This window comes from Lolium rigidum, chromosome 7 (assembly GCF_022539505.1).
Source record: "Lolium rigidum isolate FL_2022 chromosome 7, APGP_CSIRO_Lrig_0.1, whole genome shotgun sequence".
Taxonomy (NCBI): Eukaryota; Viridiplantae; Streptophyta; class Magnoliopsida; order Poales; family Poaceae; genus Lolium; species Lolium rigidum.
This window is the reverse complement of record NC_061514.1, coordinates 280,911,100-280,934,904: the sequence shown is the minus strand read 5'-3', so window position 1 is coordinate 280,934,904 and position 23,805 is coordinate 280,911,100. Positions and strand designations below refer to the sequence as shown.

Sequence of the window (23,805 nt, the reverse complement as noted above, 5' to 3'; positions counted from 1 at the left end):
ATATATAAACATTTCTTATCCTGTTTGTAATTTTTAATTTTATGTTTTTTATCCTAAGTTTACTGCATTGGCTTTGTTTTTAAAACGTAAGAAACTTATCATTTTCACACCTAATTCTTATTGTTATTATAAAGTGTAGATTGGGATAAGTTTCACAGGATCGTGCGCCAAGGCGCACATCTAAATCTAGTGTTGAAGAGAGATGTCAGTACCAGTGTCACTCCTGAGTGGTGAGTACCGAGTGGCACACTGTGCGCCGTCGAGGGAGGAGTCCGCGGCGCGCTCTCTCCAGGGTACAAGGTTTGATGGGCAAAAGTTAACAGAACTGACGGGGAAGAAAAATGGTTGAGAAGATAAATCTTGAAATATTGAGATTCACATGAATTTTATACTCGCTATTTCCATAAATAAACTCCAAAAAAACATAGGTTTGTGGAAGAAAATATGAAACTACATATTCCCCAAAAAAAGTTAAAATACCTTTCCTCTTTTGGCTGGGAGATGGGAGGCCGGATCATTCGTGTACATACTAGTATATGACATCAACGTGGTTGCGCTTGAAGCTCGTGAGCTCCTACAGGCGTGCGGTGGGGGTGAGACGGTGGCTTGCGAAGTTTCGGTGGGCGGAGATGGCGAGTTGCAGCAACTCTTTGTTGGAGATATGCCCAAGAGGCAATAATAAAAGTGGTTATTATATATTTTTATGTTTATGATAAATGTTTATATACCATGCTATAATTGTATTAACCGAAACATTGATACATGTGTGATATGTAAACAACAAAGAGTCCCTAGTATGCCTCTTAACTAGCTTGTTGATTAATGGATGATTAGTTTCATAATCATGAACATTGGATGTTATTAATAACAAGGTTATATCATTGTATGAATGATGTAATGGATACACCCATATTAAGCGTAGCATAAGATCTCGTCATTAAGTTATTTGCTATAAGCTTTCGATACATAGTTACCTAGTCCTTATGACCATGAGATCATGTAAATCACTTATACCGGAAAGGTACTTTGATTACACCAAACGCCACCGCGTAAATGGGTGGTTATAAAGGTGGGATTAAGTATCCGAAAGTATGAGTTGAGGCATATGGATCAACAGATGGGATTTGTCCATCCCGATGACGGATAGATATACTCGGGCCCTCTCGGTGGAATGTCGTCTAATGTCTTGCAAGCATATGAATAAGTTCATAAGAGACCACATACCACAAGATGTAGTAAAGAGTACTTGTCGTGAGACGAGGTTGAACAAGGTATAGAGTGATACCGAAGATCAAACCCTCGGACAAGTAAAATATCGCGAGACAAAGGGAATTGGTATTGTATGTGAATGGTTCATTCGATCACTAAAGTCATCATTGAATATGTGGGAGCCATTATGGATCTCCAGATCCCGCTATTGGTTATTGGTCGGAGTGAGTACTCAACCATGTCCGCATAGTTCACGAACCGTAGGGTGACACACTTAAAGTTGGATGTTGAAATGGTAGTATTTGAATATGGAATGGAGTTCGAATATTTGTTCGGAGTCCCGGATGAGATCCCGGACATCACGAGGAGTTCCGAATGGTCCGGAGAATAAGATTCATATATAGGATGTCATTTTATGTGAATTAGAATGTCGCGGAAGGTTCTATGGAAGGTTCTAGAAGGTTCTAGAAAAGTCCGGAAGAAACCACCAAGGAAGGTGGAGTCCACATGGGACTCCACCTCCATGGCCGGCCAACCCTAGTGGGGGAGGAGTCCCAAGTGGACTCCCCCTTAGGGGGCCGGCCAACCCCCCATATGGGAGGTGGAACTCCCACCTTTGGTGGGAGTCCTAGCTTGGCTAGGTTTCCCCTCTTTTTGGAAAGGTTTTGGTTCGGGTCTTATTCGAAGACTTGGAGACCAACTCTTGGGGATCCACCTATATAATGAGGGGCCAAGGGAGGGGGCCGGCCACCCCAAGACCACAACCCGGCCGCCCCCTTGAGTGGCCGGCCACCCCCTCCCAAACCCTAGCCGCCCCCTCTCCTCCATAGCTCCCGTGTGCTTTAGCGAAGCTCCGCCGGAGTTCTCCACCGCCACCGACACCACGCCGTCGTGCCGTCTGGATTCAAGAGGAGCTACTACTTCCGCTGCCCGCCGGAACGGGAGGTGGACGTCGTCTTCATCAACAACCGAACGTGTGACCGAGTACGGAGGTGCTGCCCGTTCGTGGCGCCGGAACCGATCGTGATCAAGATCTTCTACGCGCTTTGCAAGCGGCAAGTGAACGTCTACCGTAGCAACAAGAGCCTCATCTTGTAGGCTTTGGAATCTCTTCAAGGGTGAGACTCGATACCCCCTCGTTGCTACCGTCTTCTAGATTGCATCTTGGCTTGGATTGCGTGTTTGCGGTAGGAAATTTTTTGTTTTCTATGCTACGTTATCCTACAGTGGTATCAGAGCCGTGTCTATGCATAGATGGTTGCACGGGTAGAACACAATGGTTTGTGGGCATTGATGCTCTTGTTATCTTTAGTTGAGTACTTTGCATCTTTATGGCATAGTGGGATGAAGCGGCTCGGACTAACTTTACATGACCGCGTTCATGAGACTTGTTCCTCGTTCGACATGCAACTTGTATTGCATAAGAGGCTTTGCGGGTGTCTCGTCTCTCCTACTATAGTAAAGATTCAATTTACTCTTCTATTGACAACATTAGTATCAACGTTGTGGTTCATGTTCGTAGGTAGATTAGATCTATATCGAAAACCCTAAACCACGTAAAATATGCAAACCAAATTAGAGAGCGTCTAACTTGTTTTTGCAGGGTTTGGTGATGTGATATGGCCATAATATGATGATGAATATGTATGAGATGATCATTATTGTATTGTGGCAACCGGCAGGAGCCTTATGGTTGTCTTTAAATTTCATGTTGAGTAGTATTTCAAAGTAGTTGTAATAGTTGCTACATGGAGGACAATCATGAAGACGGCGCCATTGACCTTGACACTACGCCGACGATGATGGAGATCATGCCCGAAGATGATGGAGATCATGTCCGTGCTTTGGAGATGAAGATCAAAGGCGCAAAGACAAAAGGGCCATATCATATCACATATGAACTGCATGTGATGTTAATCCTTTTATGCATCTTATTTTGCTTAGATCGCGACGGTAGCATTATAAGATGATCCCTCACTAAAATCTCAAGATAATAAAGTGTTCATCCTTAGTAGCACCGTTATCAAGTCTTGTTGTTTCGAAGCATCTCGTGATGATCGGGTGTGATAGATTCAATAAGTACATACAACGGGTGCAAGACAGTTTTGCACATGCGGATACTAAGGTGGCCTTGACGAGCCTAGCATGTACGTACATGGTCTCGGAACACATGATACCGAAAGGTAGAGCATGAATCATATGATTGATATGATGAACACTTTGAGTGTTCGCCATTGAAATCACACCTTTTCTCGTGATGATCGGGTTTAGGTGCGGTAGATTTGGTTCGTGTGATCACTAAGACAATGCGAGGGATATTGTTTTGAGTGGGAGTTTACCTAGATTTTTAATTATGTTGAATTAAAATTTGAACTCAATTTGTCATAAACTTAGTCTAAACTATTGCAAATATATGTTGTAGAGATGGCGTCCCCAATCAATTTTAACCAGTTCCTAGAGAAAGAAAAGCTTAAGAGCAACGGTAGCAACTTCACCGATCGGTTCCGTCATGTGAGGATCTTCCTCTCGGCGGAAATCTGCAATATGTGCTTGATGCACCGCTAGGTGACCCTCCCGCGAAACCGAAACCGATGAAGTAAAAGCTGTTTACGAGACTCGGAAAACTCGGTACTCTCAAGTTCAGTGTGCCATCCTCGTGCAGTCCGGAATCCGATCTTCAAAAACGTTTTGAGCACCACGATCCTCATGAGTTGATGAATGAGCTGAAAGCTATTTTTGAGACTCATGCGGCCGTGGAATGCTATGAAGCATCGAAACATTTCTTCGACTGTATGATGGAAGAAGGCAGCTCCATTAGTGAGCACATGCTCGCCATGACCGGCATGCGAAGAAACTCGGTGACTTGGAAATAGTGATTCCTAACAGATCGGAGATTAATCGTGTCCTTCAATCATCGCCACCAAGTTACAAGAACTTTGTGATGAACTACAATATGCGTGAACATGAACAAGGAGTTACTCCGAACTCTTTGGCATGCTAAAAGCTGCTCGAGATTGAGATCAAGAAAGAGCACCAAGTGTTGATGGTCAACAAGACCACCAGCTTCAAGAAACAGGGCAAGTCTAAGGGAAAATTCAAGAAGGGTGGCAAGAAAGCTGCCACGCCTCCTATGAAACCTAAGAACGGCCCTAAGCCCGATGCTGAGTGCTATTACTCGCAAAGAGAAGGGACACCGGAAGCGTAATTGCTCCAAGTATTTAGCGGATCCGAAGAGCGGCCTTGTCAAGAAGAAGAAAGAAGGTATATCCGATATACATGTTATAGATGTTTATCTCACTAGTTCTCGTTCTAGTACTCGGGTATTTGATACCTGGTTCGGTTGCTCATATTTGTAACTCGAAACAGGAACTAAAGAATAAACGACAACTACTCGAAGGATGAAGTGACGATGCGCGTAGGAAACGGATCCAAGGTCAATGTGATCGCAATCGGCACACTTCCTCTACATCTACCTTCGGGATTAGTTTTAAGCCTAAATAATTGTTATTATGTACCTGCGTTAAGCATGAACATTATATCTCGGATCTTATTTAATGCAAGACGGTTATTCATTCAAGTCCGAGAATAATGGTTGTTCTATTTTTATGAATAATATCTTTTATGGTCGAGCACCACAAAAGAATGGCTTATTTCTATTAGATCTCGATAGTAGTGATACGCATATACATAACATTGATGCTAAGCGAATTAAATTGAATGATAATTCTACTTATATGTGGCACTCGTCGTCTTGGTCATATTGGAGTGAAACGCATGAAGAAACTCCATACTCGATGGATTACTTGAATCACTTGACTTTGAGTCACTTGATAGATGCGAAGCATGTCTAATGGGAAAAATGACTAAGGCTCCATTTTCTCAGTATGATGGAGCGAGCTACCGACTTATTGGAAATCATACATACCGATGTGTGCGGACCAATGAGTGTAGCATCGCGCGGTGGTTATCGTTATGTTCTAACCTTCACAGATGATCTGAGTAGATATGGGTATATCTATTTCATGAAACATAAATCCGAAACTTTCGAGAAGTTTAAGGAATTCCAAAGTGAAGTAGAAAATCAACGTAACAAGAAGATCAAATTTTTACGATCTGATCGTGGAGGTGAATATCTGAGTTATGAGTTTGGCATGCATTTAAAGAAATGCGGAATACTTTAACAATTGACACCGCCGGGAACACCACAACGAAACGGTGTGTCCGAACGTCGTAATCGAACTCTCTTAGATATGGTTCGTTCTATGATGTCTCTTACTGATTTGCCGTTATCATTTTGGAGTTATGCATTAGAGACAGCCGCATTCACTTTAAATAGAGCACCATCAAAACCGTAGAAACGACACCGTATGAATTATGGTTTAATAAGAAACCTAAGTCTGTCGTTCCTTAAAGTTTGGGGTTGCGAAGCCTATGTAAAAAAGTTACAACCGGACAAGCTAGAACCCAAAGCGGAGAAATGCGTCTTCATAGGATACCCTAAGGAAACTATAGGGTACACTTTCTATCACAGATCCGAAGGCAAAATCTTTGTTGCTAAGAACGGAACCTTTCTTGAGAAAGAATTTCTCACTAAAGAAGTGACTGGAAGAAAAGTAGAACTCGATGAGATTAATGAATCTATACTCGTTGATCGCAGTAGCGCAAGACGGAAGTTGTACCTGTACCGCCTACACCGCAACAGAGGAAGCTAATGATAATGATCATGAAACTTCGAACGAGGAAACCATCGAACCTCGCAGATCAACAAGGGAACATGCCACTCCCGATTGGTATGATCCTTGTCTAAATGTCATGATTGTGGATAACAATGATGAGGACCCCGCGACGTATGAAGAAGCGATGATGAGCCCGGATTCCAACAAATGGCAAGAAGCCATGAAATCCGAAATGGGATCCATGTATGATAACAAAGTATGGACTTTGGTAGACTTACCCGATAGCCGTAAGGCTGTCGAGAATAAATGGATCTTCAAGAGAAAAACAGATGCCGATGGTAATATTACTGTCTATAAAGCTCGACTTGTCGCAAAGGGTTTCCGACAAATTCAAGGAGTTGACTACGATGAGACTTTCTCACCCGTAGCGAAGCTAAAATCTGTGAGGATTTTGTTAGCAATAGCTGCATTTTTCGATTATGAGATTTGGCATATGGATGTCAAAACGGCATTCCTTAATGGTGACATTGAGGAAGAGTTGTATATGGTACAACCCAAAGGTTTTGTCGATCCTAAAAATGCCGACAAAGTATGCAAACTTCAGCGCTCAATCTATGGACCGAAGCAAGCATCAAGAAGTTGGAACCGACGCTTTGATAAGGTGATCAAAGACTTCGGGTTTATACAAGTGTCATGTAGACGCCCGTATTTACAAGAAAGTGAGTGGGAGCTCAGTAGCATTCCCGATATTATATGTAGATGACATATTATTGATTGGGAATGATATAGAACTATTAAGCAAAGTGTAAAAGGTTATTTGAATAACAGTTTTTCAATGAAAGACCTTGGTGAAGCATCATATATATTAGGCATCAAGATTTATAGAGATAGATCAAGACGCCTAATAGGGCTATCACAGAGTACATACCTGGACAAGATTCTAAAGAAGTTTAGAATGGACGAAAGTAAGAAAGGGTTTTTACCTATGTTACTGTGCAAGGTCTTGAGTAAGACTCAAGGACCAGCTACGACAGAAGAAAGAGAAAGGATGAATCGGATCCCCTATGCTTCGGCAAGAAGGCTCTATTATGTATGCCATGTTATGTACAAGACCGGATATAGCGCATGCTCGTTAGTTTGACTAGCAGATATCAAAGTGATCCAGGAATGGAGCACTCGGACAACGGTCAAGAATATCCCGAAGTACTTGAAAAGAACTAAGGATATGTTTCTTTGTTATGGAGGTGACCAAGAGCTCGTTGTAACAAGTTACACCGATGCAAGTTGGAACACCGATCCCGATGACTCTAAGTCACGATCTGGGTACGTGTTTATATTGAATGGTGCCGCAGATAAGCCGGGCAAGCTCGAAGCGATGCACGGTGGCGAAGTCTTCAAAAGAATCGGAGTACATAGCGGCTTCGGAGGCTTCATCGAAGCGGTATGGATGAAGAGGTTCATTGTAGAGCTCGGTGTGGTTCCTAGTGCATTGGACCCACTAGTCATATACCGTGACAACATGGGTGCCATCGCCAATGCACAAGAACCAAGGTCACACAAGAGGTCGAAGCATATCAAGCCGCGTTACCACTCGATTCGCGAGTACATCGAAGATGGAGAAGTAAAGATTTGCAAAGTACACACCGATCCGAATGTAGCAGATCCGTTGACTAAAGCTCTCCCTAGGGCAAAGCATGACCAACACCGGAATGCCATGGGTGTTAGGTTCCTTACAATGTAATCTAGATTATTGACTCTAGTGCAAGTGGGAGATCTGTTGGAGATATGCCCAAGAGGCAATAATAAAAGTGGTTATTATATATCTTTATGTTTATGATAAATGTTTATATACCATGCTATAATTGTATTAACCGAAACATTGATACATGTGTGATATGTAAACAACAAAGAGTCCCTAGTATGCCTCTTAACTAGCTTGTTGATTAATGGATGATTAGTTTCATAATCATGAACATTGGATGTTATTAATAACAAGGTTATATCATTGTATGAATGATGTAATGGATACACCCATATTAAGCGTAGCATAAGATCTCGTCATTAAGTTATTTGCTATAAGCTTTCGATACATAGTTACCTAGTCCTTATGACCATGAGATCATGTAAATCACTTATACCGGAAAGGTACTTTGATTACACCAAACGCCACTCGCGTAAATGGGTGGTTATAAAGGTGGGATTAAGTATCCTGAAAGTATGAGTTGAGGCATATGGATCAACAAAGGGATTTGTCCATCCCGATGACGGATAGATATACTCTGGGCCCTCTCGGTGGAATGTCGTCTAATGTCTTGCAAGCATATGAATAAGTTCATAAGAGACCACATACCACAAGTACGAGTAAAGAGTACTTGTCGAGAGACGAGGTTGAACAAGGTATAGAGTGATACCGAAGATCAAACCTCTGACAAGTAAAATATCGCGAGACAAAGGGAATTGGTATTGTATGTGAATGGTTCATTCGATCACTAAAGTCATCATTGAATATGTGGGAGCCATTATGGATCTCCGGATCCCGCTATTGGTTATTGGTCGGAGTGAGTACTCAACCATGTCCGCATAGTTCACTAACCGTAGGGTGACACACTTAAAGTTGGATGTTGAAATGGTAGTATTTGAATATGGAATGGAGTTCGAATATTTGTTCGGAGTCCCGGATGAGATCCCGGACATCACGAGGAGTTCCGGAATGGTCCGGAGAATAAGATTCATATATAGGATGTCATTTTATGTGAATTAGAATGTCGCGGAAGGTTCTATGGAAGGTTCTAGAAGGTTCTAGAAAAGTCCGGAAGAAACCACCAAGGAAGGTGGAGTCCACATGGGACTCCACCTCCATGGCCGGCCAACCCTAGTGGGGGAGGAGTCCCAAGTGGACTCCCCCTTAGGGGGCCGGCCAACCCCCCATATGGGAGGTGGAACTCCCACCTTTGGTGGGAGTCCTAGCTTGGCTAGGTTTCCCTCTTTTGGAAAGGTTTTGGTTCGGGTCTTATTCGAAGACTTGGAGACCAACTCTTGGGGATCCACCTATATAATGAGGGGCCAAGGGAGGGGGCCGGCCACCCCAAGACCACAACCTGGCCGCCCCCTTGAGTGGCCGGCCACCCCCTCCCAAACCCTAGCCGCCCCTCTCCTCCATAGCTCCCGTGTGCTTTAGCGAAGCTCCGCCGGAGTTCTCCACCGCCACCGACACCACGCCGTCGTGCCGTCGGATTCAAGAGGAGCTACTACTTCCGCTGCCCGCCGGAACGGGAGGTGGACGTCGTCTTCATCAACAACCGAACGTGTGACCGAGTACGGAGGTGCCGCCCGTTCGTGGCGCCGGAACCGATCGTGATCAAGATCTTCTACGCGCTTTGCAAGCGGCAAGTGAACGTCTACCGTAGCAACAAGAGCCTCATCTTGTAGGCTTTGGAATCTCTTCAAGGGTGAGACTCGATACCCCCTCGTTGCTACCGTCTTCTAGATTGCATCTTGGCTTGGATTGCGTGTTCGCGGTAGGAATTTTTTTGTTTTCTATGCTACGTTATCCTACACTCTTGAGAGTACCGGTGTCTCCCCAAGTGGTTTGCCCCCCAATGGCGATGTGGGTACGCAGGCTTGGAGGTCGTCCAAATGCGGTGGAGAGGACTAGGGACCTGATCGCGTATTCTACTTTTTTTTCCTTAGGGCCCTTTTTGTAAATTTTGCAGCCTTATATGCTATTTCTCTATCCCTTATGGGCCTTGTTGTAACTTTATAGAGAGAATTCCTTATATGACACTAGTCCTAAAATATGATGCCTTATGTGACACTCTCAACTTTTTGGTTCCTTCTATGGTCACTTGTGTAAAAGTTATGCCTCACATGACACTCTAGTGTATTTTTTGAGCTAACGGTGTAAACTTTTCACATACAAAGTCAGTTCTACCCCTGGTGCAATGTGTGACAAAAATTCATGTGACAATAAGAGAAGAGAGTTGTTCAGCCAGATTTAGTGTGGTCTATATAAAAAAGATAAAGTTTATCTTGTGAAAAACATTATTTTTAGCACTGAATTTTGTCTTTTTTATACACGTCACATGATAAGTCAATTTTTTATGAAACGACTTTGTGAGCACGTAGCACGTGAAGATGTACGTGCGAACTTTTAGTTTCAATTTTTAAAAAATTTAAAATGTATGTAAGATGCATTTCGAAATATAGAGAGTATATGGACCCATGTTCCAAAACACCGCTCCCCTATAGATTTTTGGTATTTGTTTCAAAAACTATAGGCACTATAGAATGTAACAGAGGGAGTATTACTTAGGCTTTGTTCGTTTAATCCCTTGAAGGTATGGATCGATCTGGATTGGGGCCGAATCCTGGATATCCAACCCGGAGTGTTAATTTTTCGAGCCCAGCCAAATTGTGGTAGTCGGTTACACCCAGGCGGTATTATTATTAGCCCAACTAATCTCATCAATTGTACTAGCTTGGCCTGGATAAATTGCATCCCCATCTGACTTGTGGATAAATTTCCACGACGCGAGAGACAGAGAACTAGCGAAGAGGCAACAAAGCGGTTTGGCAGCGGCGGCCTAAACTAACATGTACATGAAGACATGGATTGGAAGGGATCAGGAAGAGTGTATTAGAAGGGATTTGGTGACGGTTCTGGATCAACCAAATACCTGCCTGGATGAAATTCACCTTGGGATTCAATCCCCTGTAACCGAGCGAGGCCTTAGGGTGCATTTAGGTGGCCTTGAATAGAAACACAAGTCACTTGCTTACCTAGCCCATGAAATGTTGAATGCATGTGTTTACCCACGACAATGTTACCATACCTGGTACGAACATCATGGCCTAGCAAAGCCAGGTTTTTAATCTCCACTAAATGCATTCCCTTGCAAATTAAGTGAGCGGGTTGGGGTGAGCCAGTGTCTTGCAAATTTTGCAGGATTAGAACATAGAAGTGCGTGTTTTGCTTGGTTTGGGTCCCATCGGTCTTCAGGAGATGCAACCAGAGGCAAAACATTTCTATTTTGCATAGTAAGGCTAGAATTGTCCTTGCTCATGTTCCAACTACACCCTTAGGAGTCTATTTCTATCAGGGGCAGACCCAGAAATGGACCACACCCTAGGCTGTCACCATGGATTTCGAGTCCAACGACTAGTCAAGACTAGTCGACGACTAGTCCATGAGTTGCATTTGCAAGGTCGACTCGACTCATTTGATGAGTCGATCGAGTCGATTGACCAGTCTTGACTAGTCTCGACTAGTCCAGGTTTGTGAGTCGGTCGACTTTAAAAAATGACCCCACATGTCATATTTTTTTTCATTCTTTCCTCCCCTTCCCATTTTATAACTACTGAATCAATATAGAATATGCATTCTGGCTATATCTTGATGATAGATTGAAGCTGCAATGTAATCTGTTTGGCAAAAAAGTTGGTTCTAGGCCTTATAGGATGAAGAATCATCTTGTTGGGCGGTTTATAGTGGTCAATATATGCACCAAAACAACCCCTGCAATTCAAAAAGACATGCATAAATTGCCTAGGCTTTCCCCATTCCCCTGTCCCCAACCTTATATTATATCCTACATTATACATATTAATAATTTAGTATTAAACATGAGTCTTGTTGAGTCGCTACCCCAGAACGACCGGTCGACTCGTCGAGTCAAAATCGTTGGCTTGCCCATGCATTTAGAAAATGAGCTACTATTTTTTTAAGGAATTTTTCCAAATATTTTAAGGGGCTTTAGTGTAGTTTTTGGCCTAAACCTAGGGTTGTAGCATGGGCTACCCTGGATGTAGATCCGCCCCGGATTTCTAATACTGCACATGATAAGGAGGGAGGGCATGTGCCCCCCTCCCACGCATATATGTAAGCTTCAGTAAAGTTTGTTTATATTCATAATTTTTTAAATTATTTGAACTTATAAATAAGTTATAAATAATTTCATCACACATAATTTCTTGTACGTTATTTGCCACCTTTGGAAATGTATCAAGAAACAGACGGAGACGGACATGCCACGTACATCATGGACTCGCTTTCATGGAGGCGACTAGGGCATCTCCATGGTGGCTTCCCATTCCTTTGCATCTTTTGTCATTTGTTCGCCTCATTTGTCTATCTAGGGGTTGGCTGAACAAACGTGTCAAACACCATTTACATCGAACATGGCAATTTGTCCATTTTCTTCATATTCAAGATGTTTTGTTTTTTTGCAATCAAAATAGTTCATAGATATAATATTTTAGCACACAACTCAAGAACATTTGATCAAGCAAATTTGCAAAAAGCCATCGCGTGTGACAAATGAGAAGTGAGGCAGGTCCTCTAGTGCTCATCTCGTCATCTTCCTTTCCCTTTTGAAGCAGCAGGGCAAGGAGGCGCCATGAGTAGGAAGTGCTATGGAGGCAGATGAGAAAGAAAACAAGGAGGTGAGGAGGATGACGGAACCTATGGTTGACCCATAATGAAAAAAATTGCACTCCAAGAGTGGCGATGGAGGGCGATGGATGGGGAGGGGGGATGATATGCCGAGAATGATCACCAGACCTACAAATACTCGATGTGCACTTACATGTTGAGCCTCTCCCATGAAGTTGATGAACTGGTTGTACTCTCCCACTTTCATGAAACATGTCTACTCTATTAAAATCTAGATGTACTCTGTTGATACTAATTTAAACAAAGTTTCAACATCTTTCACAAGATCGAGCAAAGAGTACATCTGTTTTATTTCCAGATTTCCCAATGAAGTAAAAAAACGACGAGCGATTAAGTCACCGTCAAGTGAGAATTATTATCTGATTCTACAAATTTATTCACACGTGTGTAAAAGTTGTTGACATCCTACATTTCTTCTCAGTAATCGAATGTCACATTTTTTTAAACGGATCTCAACCTTTAGATCTTTTTGCTTTTGACTCTGGCAGGTAGGGCATAGAGCCGTGTTTCACTCAACCCTAACCTTCCCCTCTTCACCCTCCGCCGCCCTCTCCCGCTGCTTCCCCCTCCCTGTCCGAAACTCCACCTCCCACGGCCAGCGCCGCCACCAAGCAGCCGACGATGGAGGTGGAAACGGAAGCTCGCCCGTTCCTCCTCTTCGCCAAGCCGTCCAATCGCAGGACCGAGCCTCAGCCCACCCATCCTCAACCCCCAAAACCCGACCCCACGCCCGCCGTCCAACCCGACGCCGCCAGCTCCGGCTCCGACTCCGACTCCGACGCCGACCCGGCACCAACCCTCATCACCGAGCACGGCGACTCCTGCTCCGCCGCCGCCGCCGCGCCCGCCTCCTTCGCCGACCTCGGCCTATCAGACTGGCTAGTGGACGTGTGCAGCTCGCTGGGCATGCGGCGCCCCACGGCCGTGCAGCGCCGGTGCATCCCGCGCGCGCTTGCGGGCGAGAACGTGCTCGGCATCGCGGAGACGGGCAGCGGCAAGACGGCCGCCTTCGCGCTCCCCATCCTGCACCGCCTCGGGGAGGGCCCCTTCGGCGTCGCCGCCCTCGCGCTCTCGCCCACGCGCGAGCTCGCCGCGCAGCTCGCCGAGCAGTTCCGCGCGCTCGGCTCGCCGCTCGGGATCCGGTGCCTCGCGGCCATTGGAGGGTTCGACCCGCTCGGCCAGGCCAAGGGCCTCGCGCGCCGCCCCCATGTTGTCGTCGCCACCCCTGGCCGCATCGCCACGCTCATCAAGAACGACCCTGACCTCGCCAAGGTCTTCGCCCGGACAAAGGTTGGCATATGACTTCATTTTCTTTTTGGCAGCAATATGCAAGGATATTTCTAGTTGTTGTGCTGCTGCTTGCTCCCATATGCTCAAACCACACTGAAATTCACACGAGATACATCTTTCAAGACATGTTTATCAAAGACATCCATCATGGTACAAATGGAGAAAGTTATTTGTGTTAGAGAACTTTATTTATAGTGGTGGTGAAATTTTGCTACTATTTAACCTGCATAAGAATAGAGGAATGCTTTGCTGCTTATGCTTAGTGATCAATTGAGCTGTAGCTCTGCTGAGGTGTTTCCTTAGCATCGGGACGGTAATAAATATAGCACATCTCTGTGATAGAATTACGTGATTTCACTCGAGTGTAGCAGATTTCTTGTGCTTACGTTATGTGTGCCCTATGTGAATCTTTGTTTTGGGTACGACTTGCTCATGGTTTGTTGTTGTGTTCACAGGCATGCCTATTAGGTAATCTGTGTTATTACAGTAGGCAAAGTATTTGCATCTTAACCAATATAGACTTTTAGTACTTCCTCTTCTGGTAGTTTCAGATTAGTAACATGTGTTGTCTTTTCTATCGCAGTTTCTCGTGTTGGATGAGGCAGATAGAGTTGTAGATTCCAATTTCGAGGAAGACCTCAAGGTCATATTTGATTGCTTACCAAAGAAGCGGCAAACATTTCTATTTTCTGCAACAATGTCAGAGAATCTGCGGTCTTTGCTTGAGCTTTCGGGCAGCAAGTCTTACTTTTACGAGGCATACGAAGGCTTCAAGACTGTTGAGGGCTTGAAGCAGCAGTATATCCATATACCTCCTGATGGAAAAGAGCTACATCTTGTGTATCTTCTGGCAAAAATGAAGGAAGATAATGTACGCTCAGCCATCGTATTTGTTTCAACTTGCAGGTTTGCTCCTGTACACTATAATTAGTCATTGTTGAATTGGTGTTAGGTTGCATACGGTCAGAGATCCCAGATCTGGTTTTCATGATGTTTTAATTTAGTTTTCAACTTTTTCCATATCAGTACAAAGTTACGTAAACCAGAAATATGCTGTTTATTTGTTTTAGCTCATTTAAACAGTGCAATTTTTTCCGACAATTTTTTTATTACTATGCACATATCTCCACAGAATGTCTAACCTTTATAATTTTGATGTGCCCACTTTTGCAATTGTCAAGCTCTGTATTCAGAATTTCCTTTGAATCATTCTTGTTCTTAGATGATTCTGACGGAATGCTGCGTGTTATTCTTACACTTACTTTATAATCCTTTTAAAGTTTAATGCTTTCTTCAGATGTTGCTAAAATCAATTCTATTGTCATGTAGGGCATGCCAATATTTGGACTTTGTGTTGCAAGAGCTTGGCCGACCTGCTGTTTCTTTGCACTCTCACAAGGCTCAGTCGCTAAGGCTTTCAGCGTTGCATCGGTTTAAGTCTGGTCAGGTACCTGTATTGATCTCTACTGACGTGGGCAGTCGTGGGTTGGATATCCCAACTGTTGATCTTGTTATCAACTATGACATTCCGAGGTGCCTTTATACTAGCTTTATATGCATTAGGAAGTACTCCCTGTCAACATATTTTGATGAATGTTAAAATCTGACTGTTGCTTCTGATAGGTTTCCACGCGATTATATCCATCGGGTTGGGCGAACTGCAAGAGCAACTAGGGGAGGGCTCTCTATAAGCTTTGTGACTCAGGTTTGCTGAATGCACAGTTTACATGAATACATGATGTTTTTCCTTGATCCATTATCATTTCCCCACATTTATTTAAAATAAGAACTACAACAGGCTCCCTGACTGAAAGAGAACTCCAGTTTACATTCTTGTCCTCATGTCAACATGATGGGTAATAGATGCATATTATTGCGAGTTTATATGTATTGGTCAAAATTTATCGAGGGGCTAAAGAGATCTCCACACAAGCTCTGAAAATTGGTAACTACTCCCTCCGGTCCGATAAGATTGACGCGAGGTGTGTATGCTAACTAGCCTATGTACGCACAAAGGTCGCGTCGATTAAATACGACCAGATGAGTACTTCGAAGTAACTTGAAATATTTCAGTGGCAGAAGTAACACTAGCCGCCAACGCACCAAGCATGTACATATATCATAAAGTACACTCCCATAGTTATGTCATTTATCTACCAGCTAGCTCTTGTATACCGAGGCACATGCTAGAACTAGAAGTGATCAGATCAGAAATTTACATGGTTGGACTGCACCAAATTTGCTTACAGACAAGTGATCAGCTGTTTTTGTCATGCCGTGTGTTCTGGTAATAATAAAATAAATTCTTAGTGAAACCTGCATGCTTATTGTGATATCTCTGCAGAGGGATATATGTCTCTTACATGAGATAGAAGATGATGTGGGGAATCGATTTGATGCATATGAGTGCGATGACAAAGAAGTCACCAAAGATATTACAAAGGTATGCTATACTGGATCAATATCCCAACAGCCTATTTCAGTATCAAATTCTGTGACAAACAGATTTTTACTGGACTACCTCAACACTTCAGGTATTCAAAGCGAGGCGTCTTGCGAATATGAGGATGGTAGACGAGGGCCACGAAGATAAGGTTCAAGACAGAAGAGACCAGAAGAAACGAGATCAGGCAAGAAAGCGCAAACACGAGGAATGAACCTGGCTTAGGGAAGTGTTCACTTCCTATGGTTGCTGTGTGCACCTTCCAGCTGGAGGACAGTCAATATTGTCCTACACTCGGACCTTGTCTACTGAATTGTTCTCGTCTCGTTAACCAGACGAAGGAACTGGTAAAATTTTATACCGATGCTTGTAAATCACTAGATTGAGTAGATCGAAACACAAAGTCAGTCGAGAAGATGTACTAGGTTTGGTGTACATGCCATTTTTTCTTGGTAATGTTTGACAGAGGTTTTGTACTGATACCAGCATGATTGTATTCAACATGAACAGCTGTACAAGAATGTTTGTCTGCACTGCACGATTGGTGCATTGTTTCTTCCTGATGTTGTCTTGCCGTTGTAGGTTTGGTTTCCCTCTAACAAGCTGATCCCATATTCCTACTGAAGTTGAAGGCACGAATGTCGGGAGCAGCGACAAGGACAACCATGTTCTCGTGGGAGGACGAATGCAGCAAGAATCTTGTCTGTATCTGAACGTTTTGCATCAATTTCGTTCAACGGAAAGGGAGCTTAGCTAGTGCGATCGGTGAAAGGCACGCAGCTGCGTGGTGAGCACTATTCTTTCACCTTTTAGTAAAGAACTGGCCGTGTGCGCGCCACACTAAGCAGCATGCGTTGCTTTTTTTTATGGAGGACGCTTTCGGCTAGCCCCAACAATTCAGCAATTCGAAATTTGAGTGAATTGTTATGTCTACGTGAACGTGCAAAAATAGAATGGACAAGGAGTTACTCAGATGGCCATGCACACATATGCATCATGCTTAAGCAGAGAGCGTAGGTCTACCAGCTTCAGTCACCATCCTCTCTGTAGAGAAACGCTCGCTGATCAAGCAGCACTACATTCATGGAGAACAGGGAGGAGGAGCGCAAGATCCCACTGCTTGGGCCAAGGCCGGCAAGGGTCGAAAATGGTGACAACAGTGTGATCCGAGGTGGGGATGCAGGAGGGAGAGAAGAAGAAGAAGTGGGGCTGGGGCAGCGGCTGCTGGAGGAGAACCGGAAGCTATGGAAGGTGGCAGGGCCGTCCATCTGCACGCGCTTCTCCGGCTTCGGGGTCACCATCATCAGCCTGGCCTTCATGGGCCACATCGGCCCCACCGAGCTCGCCGCCTTCGCCCTCGTCTCCACCGTCCTCATGCGCTTCTGCAACGGCATACTGGTACTGCAACCAACTATATAGGATTCCTGATTTGCTTCTCATACTACTGTACCACTCTTCTTCTCTTGCATGTTCTTAAGATCGATGAGGGGTCACACAACTGCAAGAGGTAAGTCAATTCGTTGCTCATAATCTTGTCAAATGTGGCCAGGAACACACCTAAGTTAGCCACAGTAGATGACAGACCATTTAAACAGTGGAGGAACAAGGAGTATGATCTGAGCCGGCCCATGCTTCAATCTATTACCAGTTTCATCATAACATAAACAGCGGGGGAATAAGGTGTATATATATGAACTGAACACACCGGATCTCTAGCTATGGGCAGCATCTATATTTCGATAGTGATGTGTGACATAAAACATAACAGAACCAGAAATTACGCGTCTACGCGACTGCATGAGGCCGTCAATTGGCAGGACATAATCTTGCCAAATATTGCCCAAGAACACAACTAGTTAGCAACAGTAGATGACAACCGATGAAGGGCTGATCATAGAGTCAGTTTCACCATAATATAATTTGGGAGCACAGATATCAACCTTGTTGTTACAGAGCGGTGTCATTGCACCAGTTCAGCACTGCAACAGAAACAAATTTCTGCAAATGAGAAAAACCCGATGGTTTTTAACACCTGATTAATGTGCGCAAACTGAATGCAGCTGGGCATGGCAAGCGCGCTGGAGACGCTGTGCGGGCAGTCGTACGGGGCCAAGCAGTACCACATGTTGGGCATCTACCTGCAGCGCTCCTGGATCATCCTCAGCAGCTGCGCTGTGCTCATGCTCCCCATCTTCCTGTTCACCCAGCCTCTCCTCGTCTTCATCGGCCAGGACCCCAAGATCGCCGCAGTTGCTGGGCGCATCTCTGTCTGGTACATCCCCATGCTGTTTAGCAACCTCTGTAATTTCACGCTCCAGATGTACCTGCAGGCGCAAAGCAAGAATATGATCGTCACCTATCTTGCATTCATCAACCTCGGCACCCATCTGTTCCTGTCGTGGCTCTTGACCATCAAATTCCACTTTGGACTTACCGGGGTCATGAGCTCCATGGTCATTTCCTTGTGGATTCCTGTGTCTGGGCAGCTTATCTTTGTGTTCTGTGGTGCGTGCCCTCTCACATGGACGGGGTTCTCCACCGAGGCACTCACCGACCTCTTCCCCATCCTAAAGCTCTCTTTATCCTCTGGTGTGATGCTCTGGTAAGAACAAGCTTCAGTTTTGAGTATACATATAGAACAGTTTCAGAAAGCAGGAAAAAAAAATCTTCAACTGTAACACCAGAGCAATGTACTTACTGACCAACTATGCACCTCTGGATAAATGTTTTATACTTTACTGTCCATATCGAAATTTTGGATGCACCTAGCAATGATAAATGTTTTTCCCTGCATACCTCTTCAGTTTGGAAATGTGGTACAGCACAATATTGGTGCTCCTAACCGGGTATATGAAGAATCCAGAGGTTACACTTGACGCTCTTTCAATATGGTAATCTTTACTATTTCATAGTTCACTTCGTCATTGCTTGGCTCCACTCTGGATATACCTATTAGTCAAAGAACGGTAGCTAGCCGCTGGTGCATATATGCCATTGCATAATTTCACACTGCTTCCTTGTCGCTGCATATTAGTTAATTAACTATTGTGGTTTCCATATGTGAAATCTGCAGCCTTAACATCAATGGTTGGGAGTTGATGATTTCTATGGGCTTTCTGTCCGCGACAGGGTAACTTCTTGCTCTAAGAGCTTGTTGTTACCGTATCAAGTGACCAAATCAGTTTCAGAGATTTGATGATAATGATTTGGTGTGTTATAGAGTTCGTGTCGCAAATGAGCTCGGAGCTGGAAGTGCAAGAAGGGCAAAGTTTGCCATCTTAAACGTCGTCACCACTTCTTTCTCTATAGGCCTTGTGTTGTTCGTGTTCTTCCTTTCGTTCCGAGGAAAGCTTTCCTACATATTCACAACGAGTGAAGAGGTAGTTGCCGCAGTCGCTGATCTCTCGCCTCTTCTGGCCATCTCTATCTTGTTGAACAGCGTTCAACCAGTGCTATCAGGTTTGCTTCAGCATTTGACTGAATGCCGATAATCATTTGATTTGGTTTATTTTTAATGAAACACAAACTATTTTCCTTCTATGTCAATAAAGATTGTTCACTGAAACTATAACCTTGTTTGATCATCTGGTAGGTGTTGCTGTTGGGGCGGGTTGGCAAAGTGTAGTTGCATATGTTAACATCACAACATATTACTTGATTGGTATCCCCCTTGGAGCGGTTCTAGGTTATGTTCTTGGATATCATGTGAAGGTAAGATGACACTTGTGGTAATTCATTTACATAACTCAGTACCGTTTGCCATTTGGCTGTAAATTGTCATAACTCACCTTGGTTACTAGTACAGGGCGTTTGGGTTGGCATGCTGCTCGGAACACTGGTTCAAACAATTGCACTTCTGTTCATAACAATTAGGACTGACTGGGATAAACAGGTAAGCTTTGCCAACTGTCCAATCATCACTGTACTCAAACATTGTTACCCACAGTCTTCATATGACTTATCTAGTATTAAAACAAAACTACATTGTATAAATATATATTGAGTGCTAGATTGGTGTAGAAGATATACTGAACAATGGTTTTTAAACTAATTTTCAGGTAGAGGTTACTCGGCATAGATTGAACAAATGGTTCATCGATGGGAACAGAGAAAAGGCAGCTTCCAGTGGAAGTCCATGAGGTTAAAAAATTTGGGTACAAGCAATGAATTGTCACGCCATCAAAGTAGAACGTGTATACTCTCCTTGATCGGGGTTCACAACCTTTCAGAGGATAAAATACACTTCTCTCAACATGTTAAGATTGAATTGGCAGAACAGGGTTATTCCTCAAGATCGAGCGAACAATGTGTGATCACAGTGATGCAAGCTCCATTAGAAGAGGAAAAAGAGTCTTACCTACCCACTTGATTTGCAGCAATCTCCGCCACTAACCTTGGCATGTAAACATAGCTGTGAGCTAGTGGCATAAGTGTGGTTCTGTTTTGATTAATTTTGGACTGGTTCTGGTGATTTTTGACTTTGGGCTTATCGTCCATCCATGTTGGTTGTACAGACCAATAAGTTTTTTTTTTTTTGGAGCAAACGCCAGGCTATTCATTTAGGAAGAAAGGAAAATGATCCAGTTTATGAGGAAAACCGGATCGAAAACCATACATACTTAAGTACCTCCGGCATGCGGACTACTCCCAAAGTCTAAAACAACAACACAACAAGATCGAACAACTTGTCGACGACAAAAAGCTACATATTCGACAAAACAACACGAAGGTTGCATGAAGTGCATCCATCATGTAATCTCAACGGCCTTCTTCTTGGCGCCGACCTTGTTGCCCTTGGCCTTTTTCACCTTCTCCACATTCTTCACAAGGCAGCCAAGCATCGTGATGGAACGAGGCGACAAAGGGGTCTTAAACTTGTTAATGAAGGCAGCAAGGGCGTTGTCATCGAACTCAGCGTTCTCTTTCAAGATGCCCAAGACACGCGCAAGCAACTCCTGAGATGTAACATCCTTCCGCAATTGCTTCTGCTTCTCGATGCGACCACTCCGACGAGGCGTGGTGGCCACCTCCTTAGGCGCACGGGGTCGCCTAGAGGGCGGCGAAGCAAGGATAGGCGGGGGCACTGGTCGAAAAACCGATGACAAGAAAGCATTGAGCTTGACAGCAGCGGGATCCCCGGGATCAACTTGGATGTCCTCTGCAGGCACGTTTTCTGGAACAACGACACAGGCAGCAGGGATCTCCTCCAAAGACTCACCCAAGGGTGGCATGAGCGTCCGCTTTTTCGAAGCCAAGTTGGCCAAGAAATCGCAAAGCTTGGTGGAGTCGGCCACCTAGGATCTTCAACAGAAGGCACCAAGGGAAATGCCAACACATCAACCACATCAATAGGTTCAAACGCAGACGCCTCAAGCCTCCAGTGCTCAACCGAAAGAGGGACAGAAGCTTCAACAAAAAACTCATCCAAGCCAAAACCCTCAACGTCATCGGAGATTGGGCTCTGTGGACCCACAGGGGAAGCAACCTTGTCATCAACCGCATCCGGCGGAAAAGGAGCAAGACCAGAGCCACCCTCAAGAGGCTGACGAAAGATGTCGAAGCCAAGAGGAGACGAGTCGCAGGGACGGCGGACAGGCGAGAAGGGGCCATAGAACTCCAAGAGCTCAGCGTCCCCCAACCTAGCATCTGAAGCGCTGACAGGGGCACGCCCAACACCACCTGTGGCAGCCTACTATTGCTAGCAAGTGGAGATGAATCTGCCCCAGCATACAGACAAGTTGGAATTACGACATAGTATCCCGGCAATGTGCTGGGGAAAACATGATTGAGAGGGTAGACTGACTGAGCACAGGGAAACTGATTGGAAGCAATGAGACACGAACCGAGATGGAACCCGCCGGCGATGGTGAGTCCCCATGCCTCTGAGGCTCTGACAGATCCTCGGGCGGTCGCCCGACCGCCGGGAGCCATCGGATCGCCGGCTGCAATGTCATCCGCTGTCCACGGGTGGGTCGAGGCTCCTCGGCCGGCGTCATGCACCCAACAGCCGCCGCCGTTGAGCGCAGCAGCTTTGTCTTCACTCCTCTGAGAATGCGTGGGCTGACTACCTGAAAGGCCCAACGCGAGTGGGCTTTGCCAGTGAATGTGTAGGGCAGCATGAAAATGCAAACGCGATGGGGCGTTTAGTCCCACCTCGCCTAGCTAAGTGAGACAGCGCAAGGAGCTCGGCTATATAAGAGTGCTGGGTGCGTGCTGGTGAAAGGCACGCAGCTGCGTGGTGAGCACAAAGCGAACTATTCTTTCGCCTTTTACTAAAGAATACCGTGTGCACGCCACACTAAGCAGCATACGCTAATTTTTATAGGGTTCTTCCTCTCTTGGAGGAGGGTCCCACAATTCTTAATTTCAAGGTTTGTTTGTTTGTTCTGAGTGTATTATTAACTGTTGGAAAGATAGATTGACTTGGTGCAAAAGCACAGCATAATTTGCACTGATTTTCTGTTTAATCAGACTTTCGCAGAGACAGGCACTTGTTCTTGGATAACGAGTGCAGAGACTTCTGCTTGTTTGCTTAGGGCGTGCCATTGACTGCCCAATCAGTGTGGATACAGCAGAGCTAAACTGAACACGCATGGTATGTTCGTCCTTCCATCCAAGTCTGGATTTTGGTATTTATCTACAAGTTCACATTGAAGGGTGTTTTCTTTTTGTGAGGAAGCCCCCACAGTTCTGGATTTCTCAAAAAGTACACTTCTCTTTGTATCTGCTGCCATGTCCCCTGTTTTTAGTCATGAATGTTGGACTGTTACATGTAGAATCTTCTTGCCCAAATGAAACTGTAAATCATGTTTGGCGGTATGCATCTTCTGCTCATGTTTAAGGAAAGCCATCAATTTCAAACGCCTCAGACTGAACTTGGAGCGGTACATACATACATACGAGTACTATACTTTTTTCTAATGTTTCATATGGACGGATGAAGTTGAACCAAGGGGAGTAGGAGAGTAAAGAATGAAGGAAATTTGTATTCATCATTGTATTTGTCTAGATGACAAAGACACATGGAGGGAGGGCGTCGTTAGCCTACCTGAAGGATCACCCTGATGAGGCTGATTTGATCCATATCCATGTCATCGTGTGAAGGAAAAAAGCTGCTTCCTAGGCTATCGACGTCCGCTGGTCCTGGGCTGTCCCTTTTATGATGATGTTCAGTGAAACTTCAGTGTTTGTCACTACCTTTTGGTGCGTAGAGAAGGATATTTTAGTGGTGTTTTTTCCCACTAGATTTTGCTGAGGCTTTAGGCCTGTAGGTTGAATAGCAATTTCTGATTGTAGCTTGGGGTGTGCGTTTTGGTTCAGACTGAAAAAGACTGTATGGTTTCGTTTCTGTTTGAAATGAAACCAGGGAGGCTCTCCCTGTGAATCTAAAAAAAATGTAGTTGCATATGTTAACATCACAGCATATTACTGACGGGTATCCCTCTTGGACCGATCCTTGGTTATGGTCTTGGAATGACTGTTGTAGTAAATCAGTTACTCCTAGACTCAGTAACGTTTGCCTCTTGGCTCTAGTAGATGCCAGACATCCTGAAACAACACTGAAAATACTACTCCAACTAGAATAATATAATGGACTACAAGTCCAGAAACCCCAGTATTCTACCATCTAGTTTAATGCTTCATCTGGTCACCGAAATCAGAATCAGTAACTGACAAGATATTATTTATCATACGGTGGAACCCATTTCGTGCAACATTAATATGAAAAGGAACCT

The 23,805-nt window shown here is 44.5% G+C and overlaps 2 protein-coding genes and 1 non-coding gene across 3 annotated transcripts; all 3 read left to right on the top strand.

The window, feature by feature from the left end:
- The first annotated feature begins 12,957 nt into the window (after positions 1–12,957).
- Positions 12,958–16,599, top strand: LOC124672835 (DEAD-box ATP-dependent RNA helicase 36-like). Its single transcript, XM_047209000.1, has 6 exons — positions 12,958–13,626; positions 14,210–14,532; positions 14,956–15,159; positions 15,250–15,331; positions 15,971–16,069; positions 16,161–16,599. Exons 1-6 carry the CDS (start codon positions 12,958–12,960, stop codon positions 16,281–16,283), a joined length of 1,500 nt encoding a protein of 499 aa, XP_047064956.1. The 3' UTR covers positions 16,284–16,599.
- Positions 16,600–16,981: 382 nt separating this feature from the next.
- LOC124676914 (protein DETOXIFICATION 21-like) lies at positions 16,982–20,422 on the top strand. The gene is made up of 8 exons (XM_047212927.1): positions 16,982–17,467; positions 18,130–18,671; positions 18,874–18,960; positions 19,143–19,199; positions 19,290–19,528; positions 19,662–19,780; positions 19,875–19,961; positions 20,128–20,422. Exons 1-8 carry the CDS (start codon positions 17,153–17,155, stop codon positions 20,206–20,208), a joined length of 1,527 nt encoding a protein of 508 aa, XP_047068883.1. The 5' UTR covers positions 16,982–17,152; the 3' UTR covers positions 20,209–20,422.
- A 1,876-nt stretch (positions 20,423–22,298) lies between these two features.
- On the top strand, positions 22,299–22,416 carry LOC124679853. Its single transcript, XR_006995281.1, has one exon. It is a non-coding gene; the product is annotated as a U5 spliceosomal RNA (small nuclear RNA).
- The last annotated feature ends 1,389 nt before the right edge of the window (positions 22,417–23,805 follow it).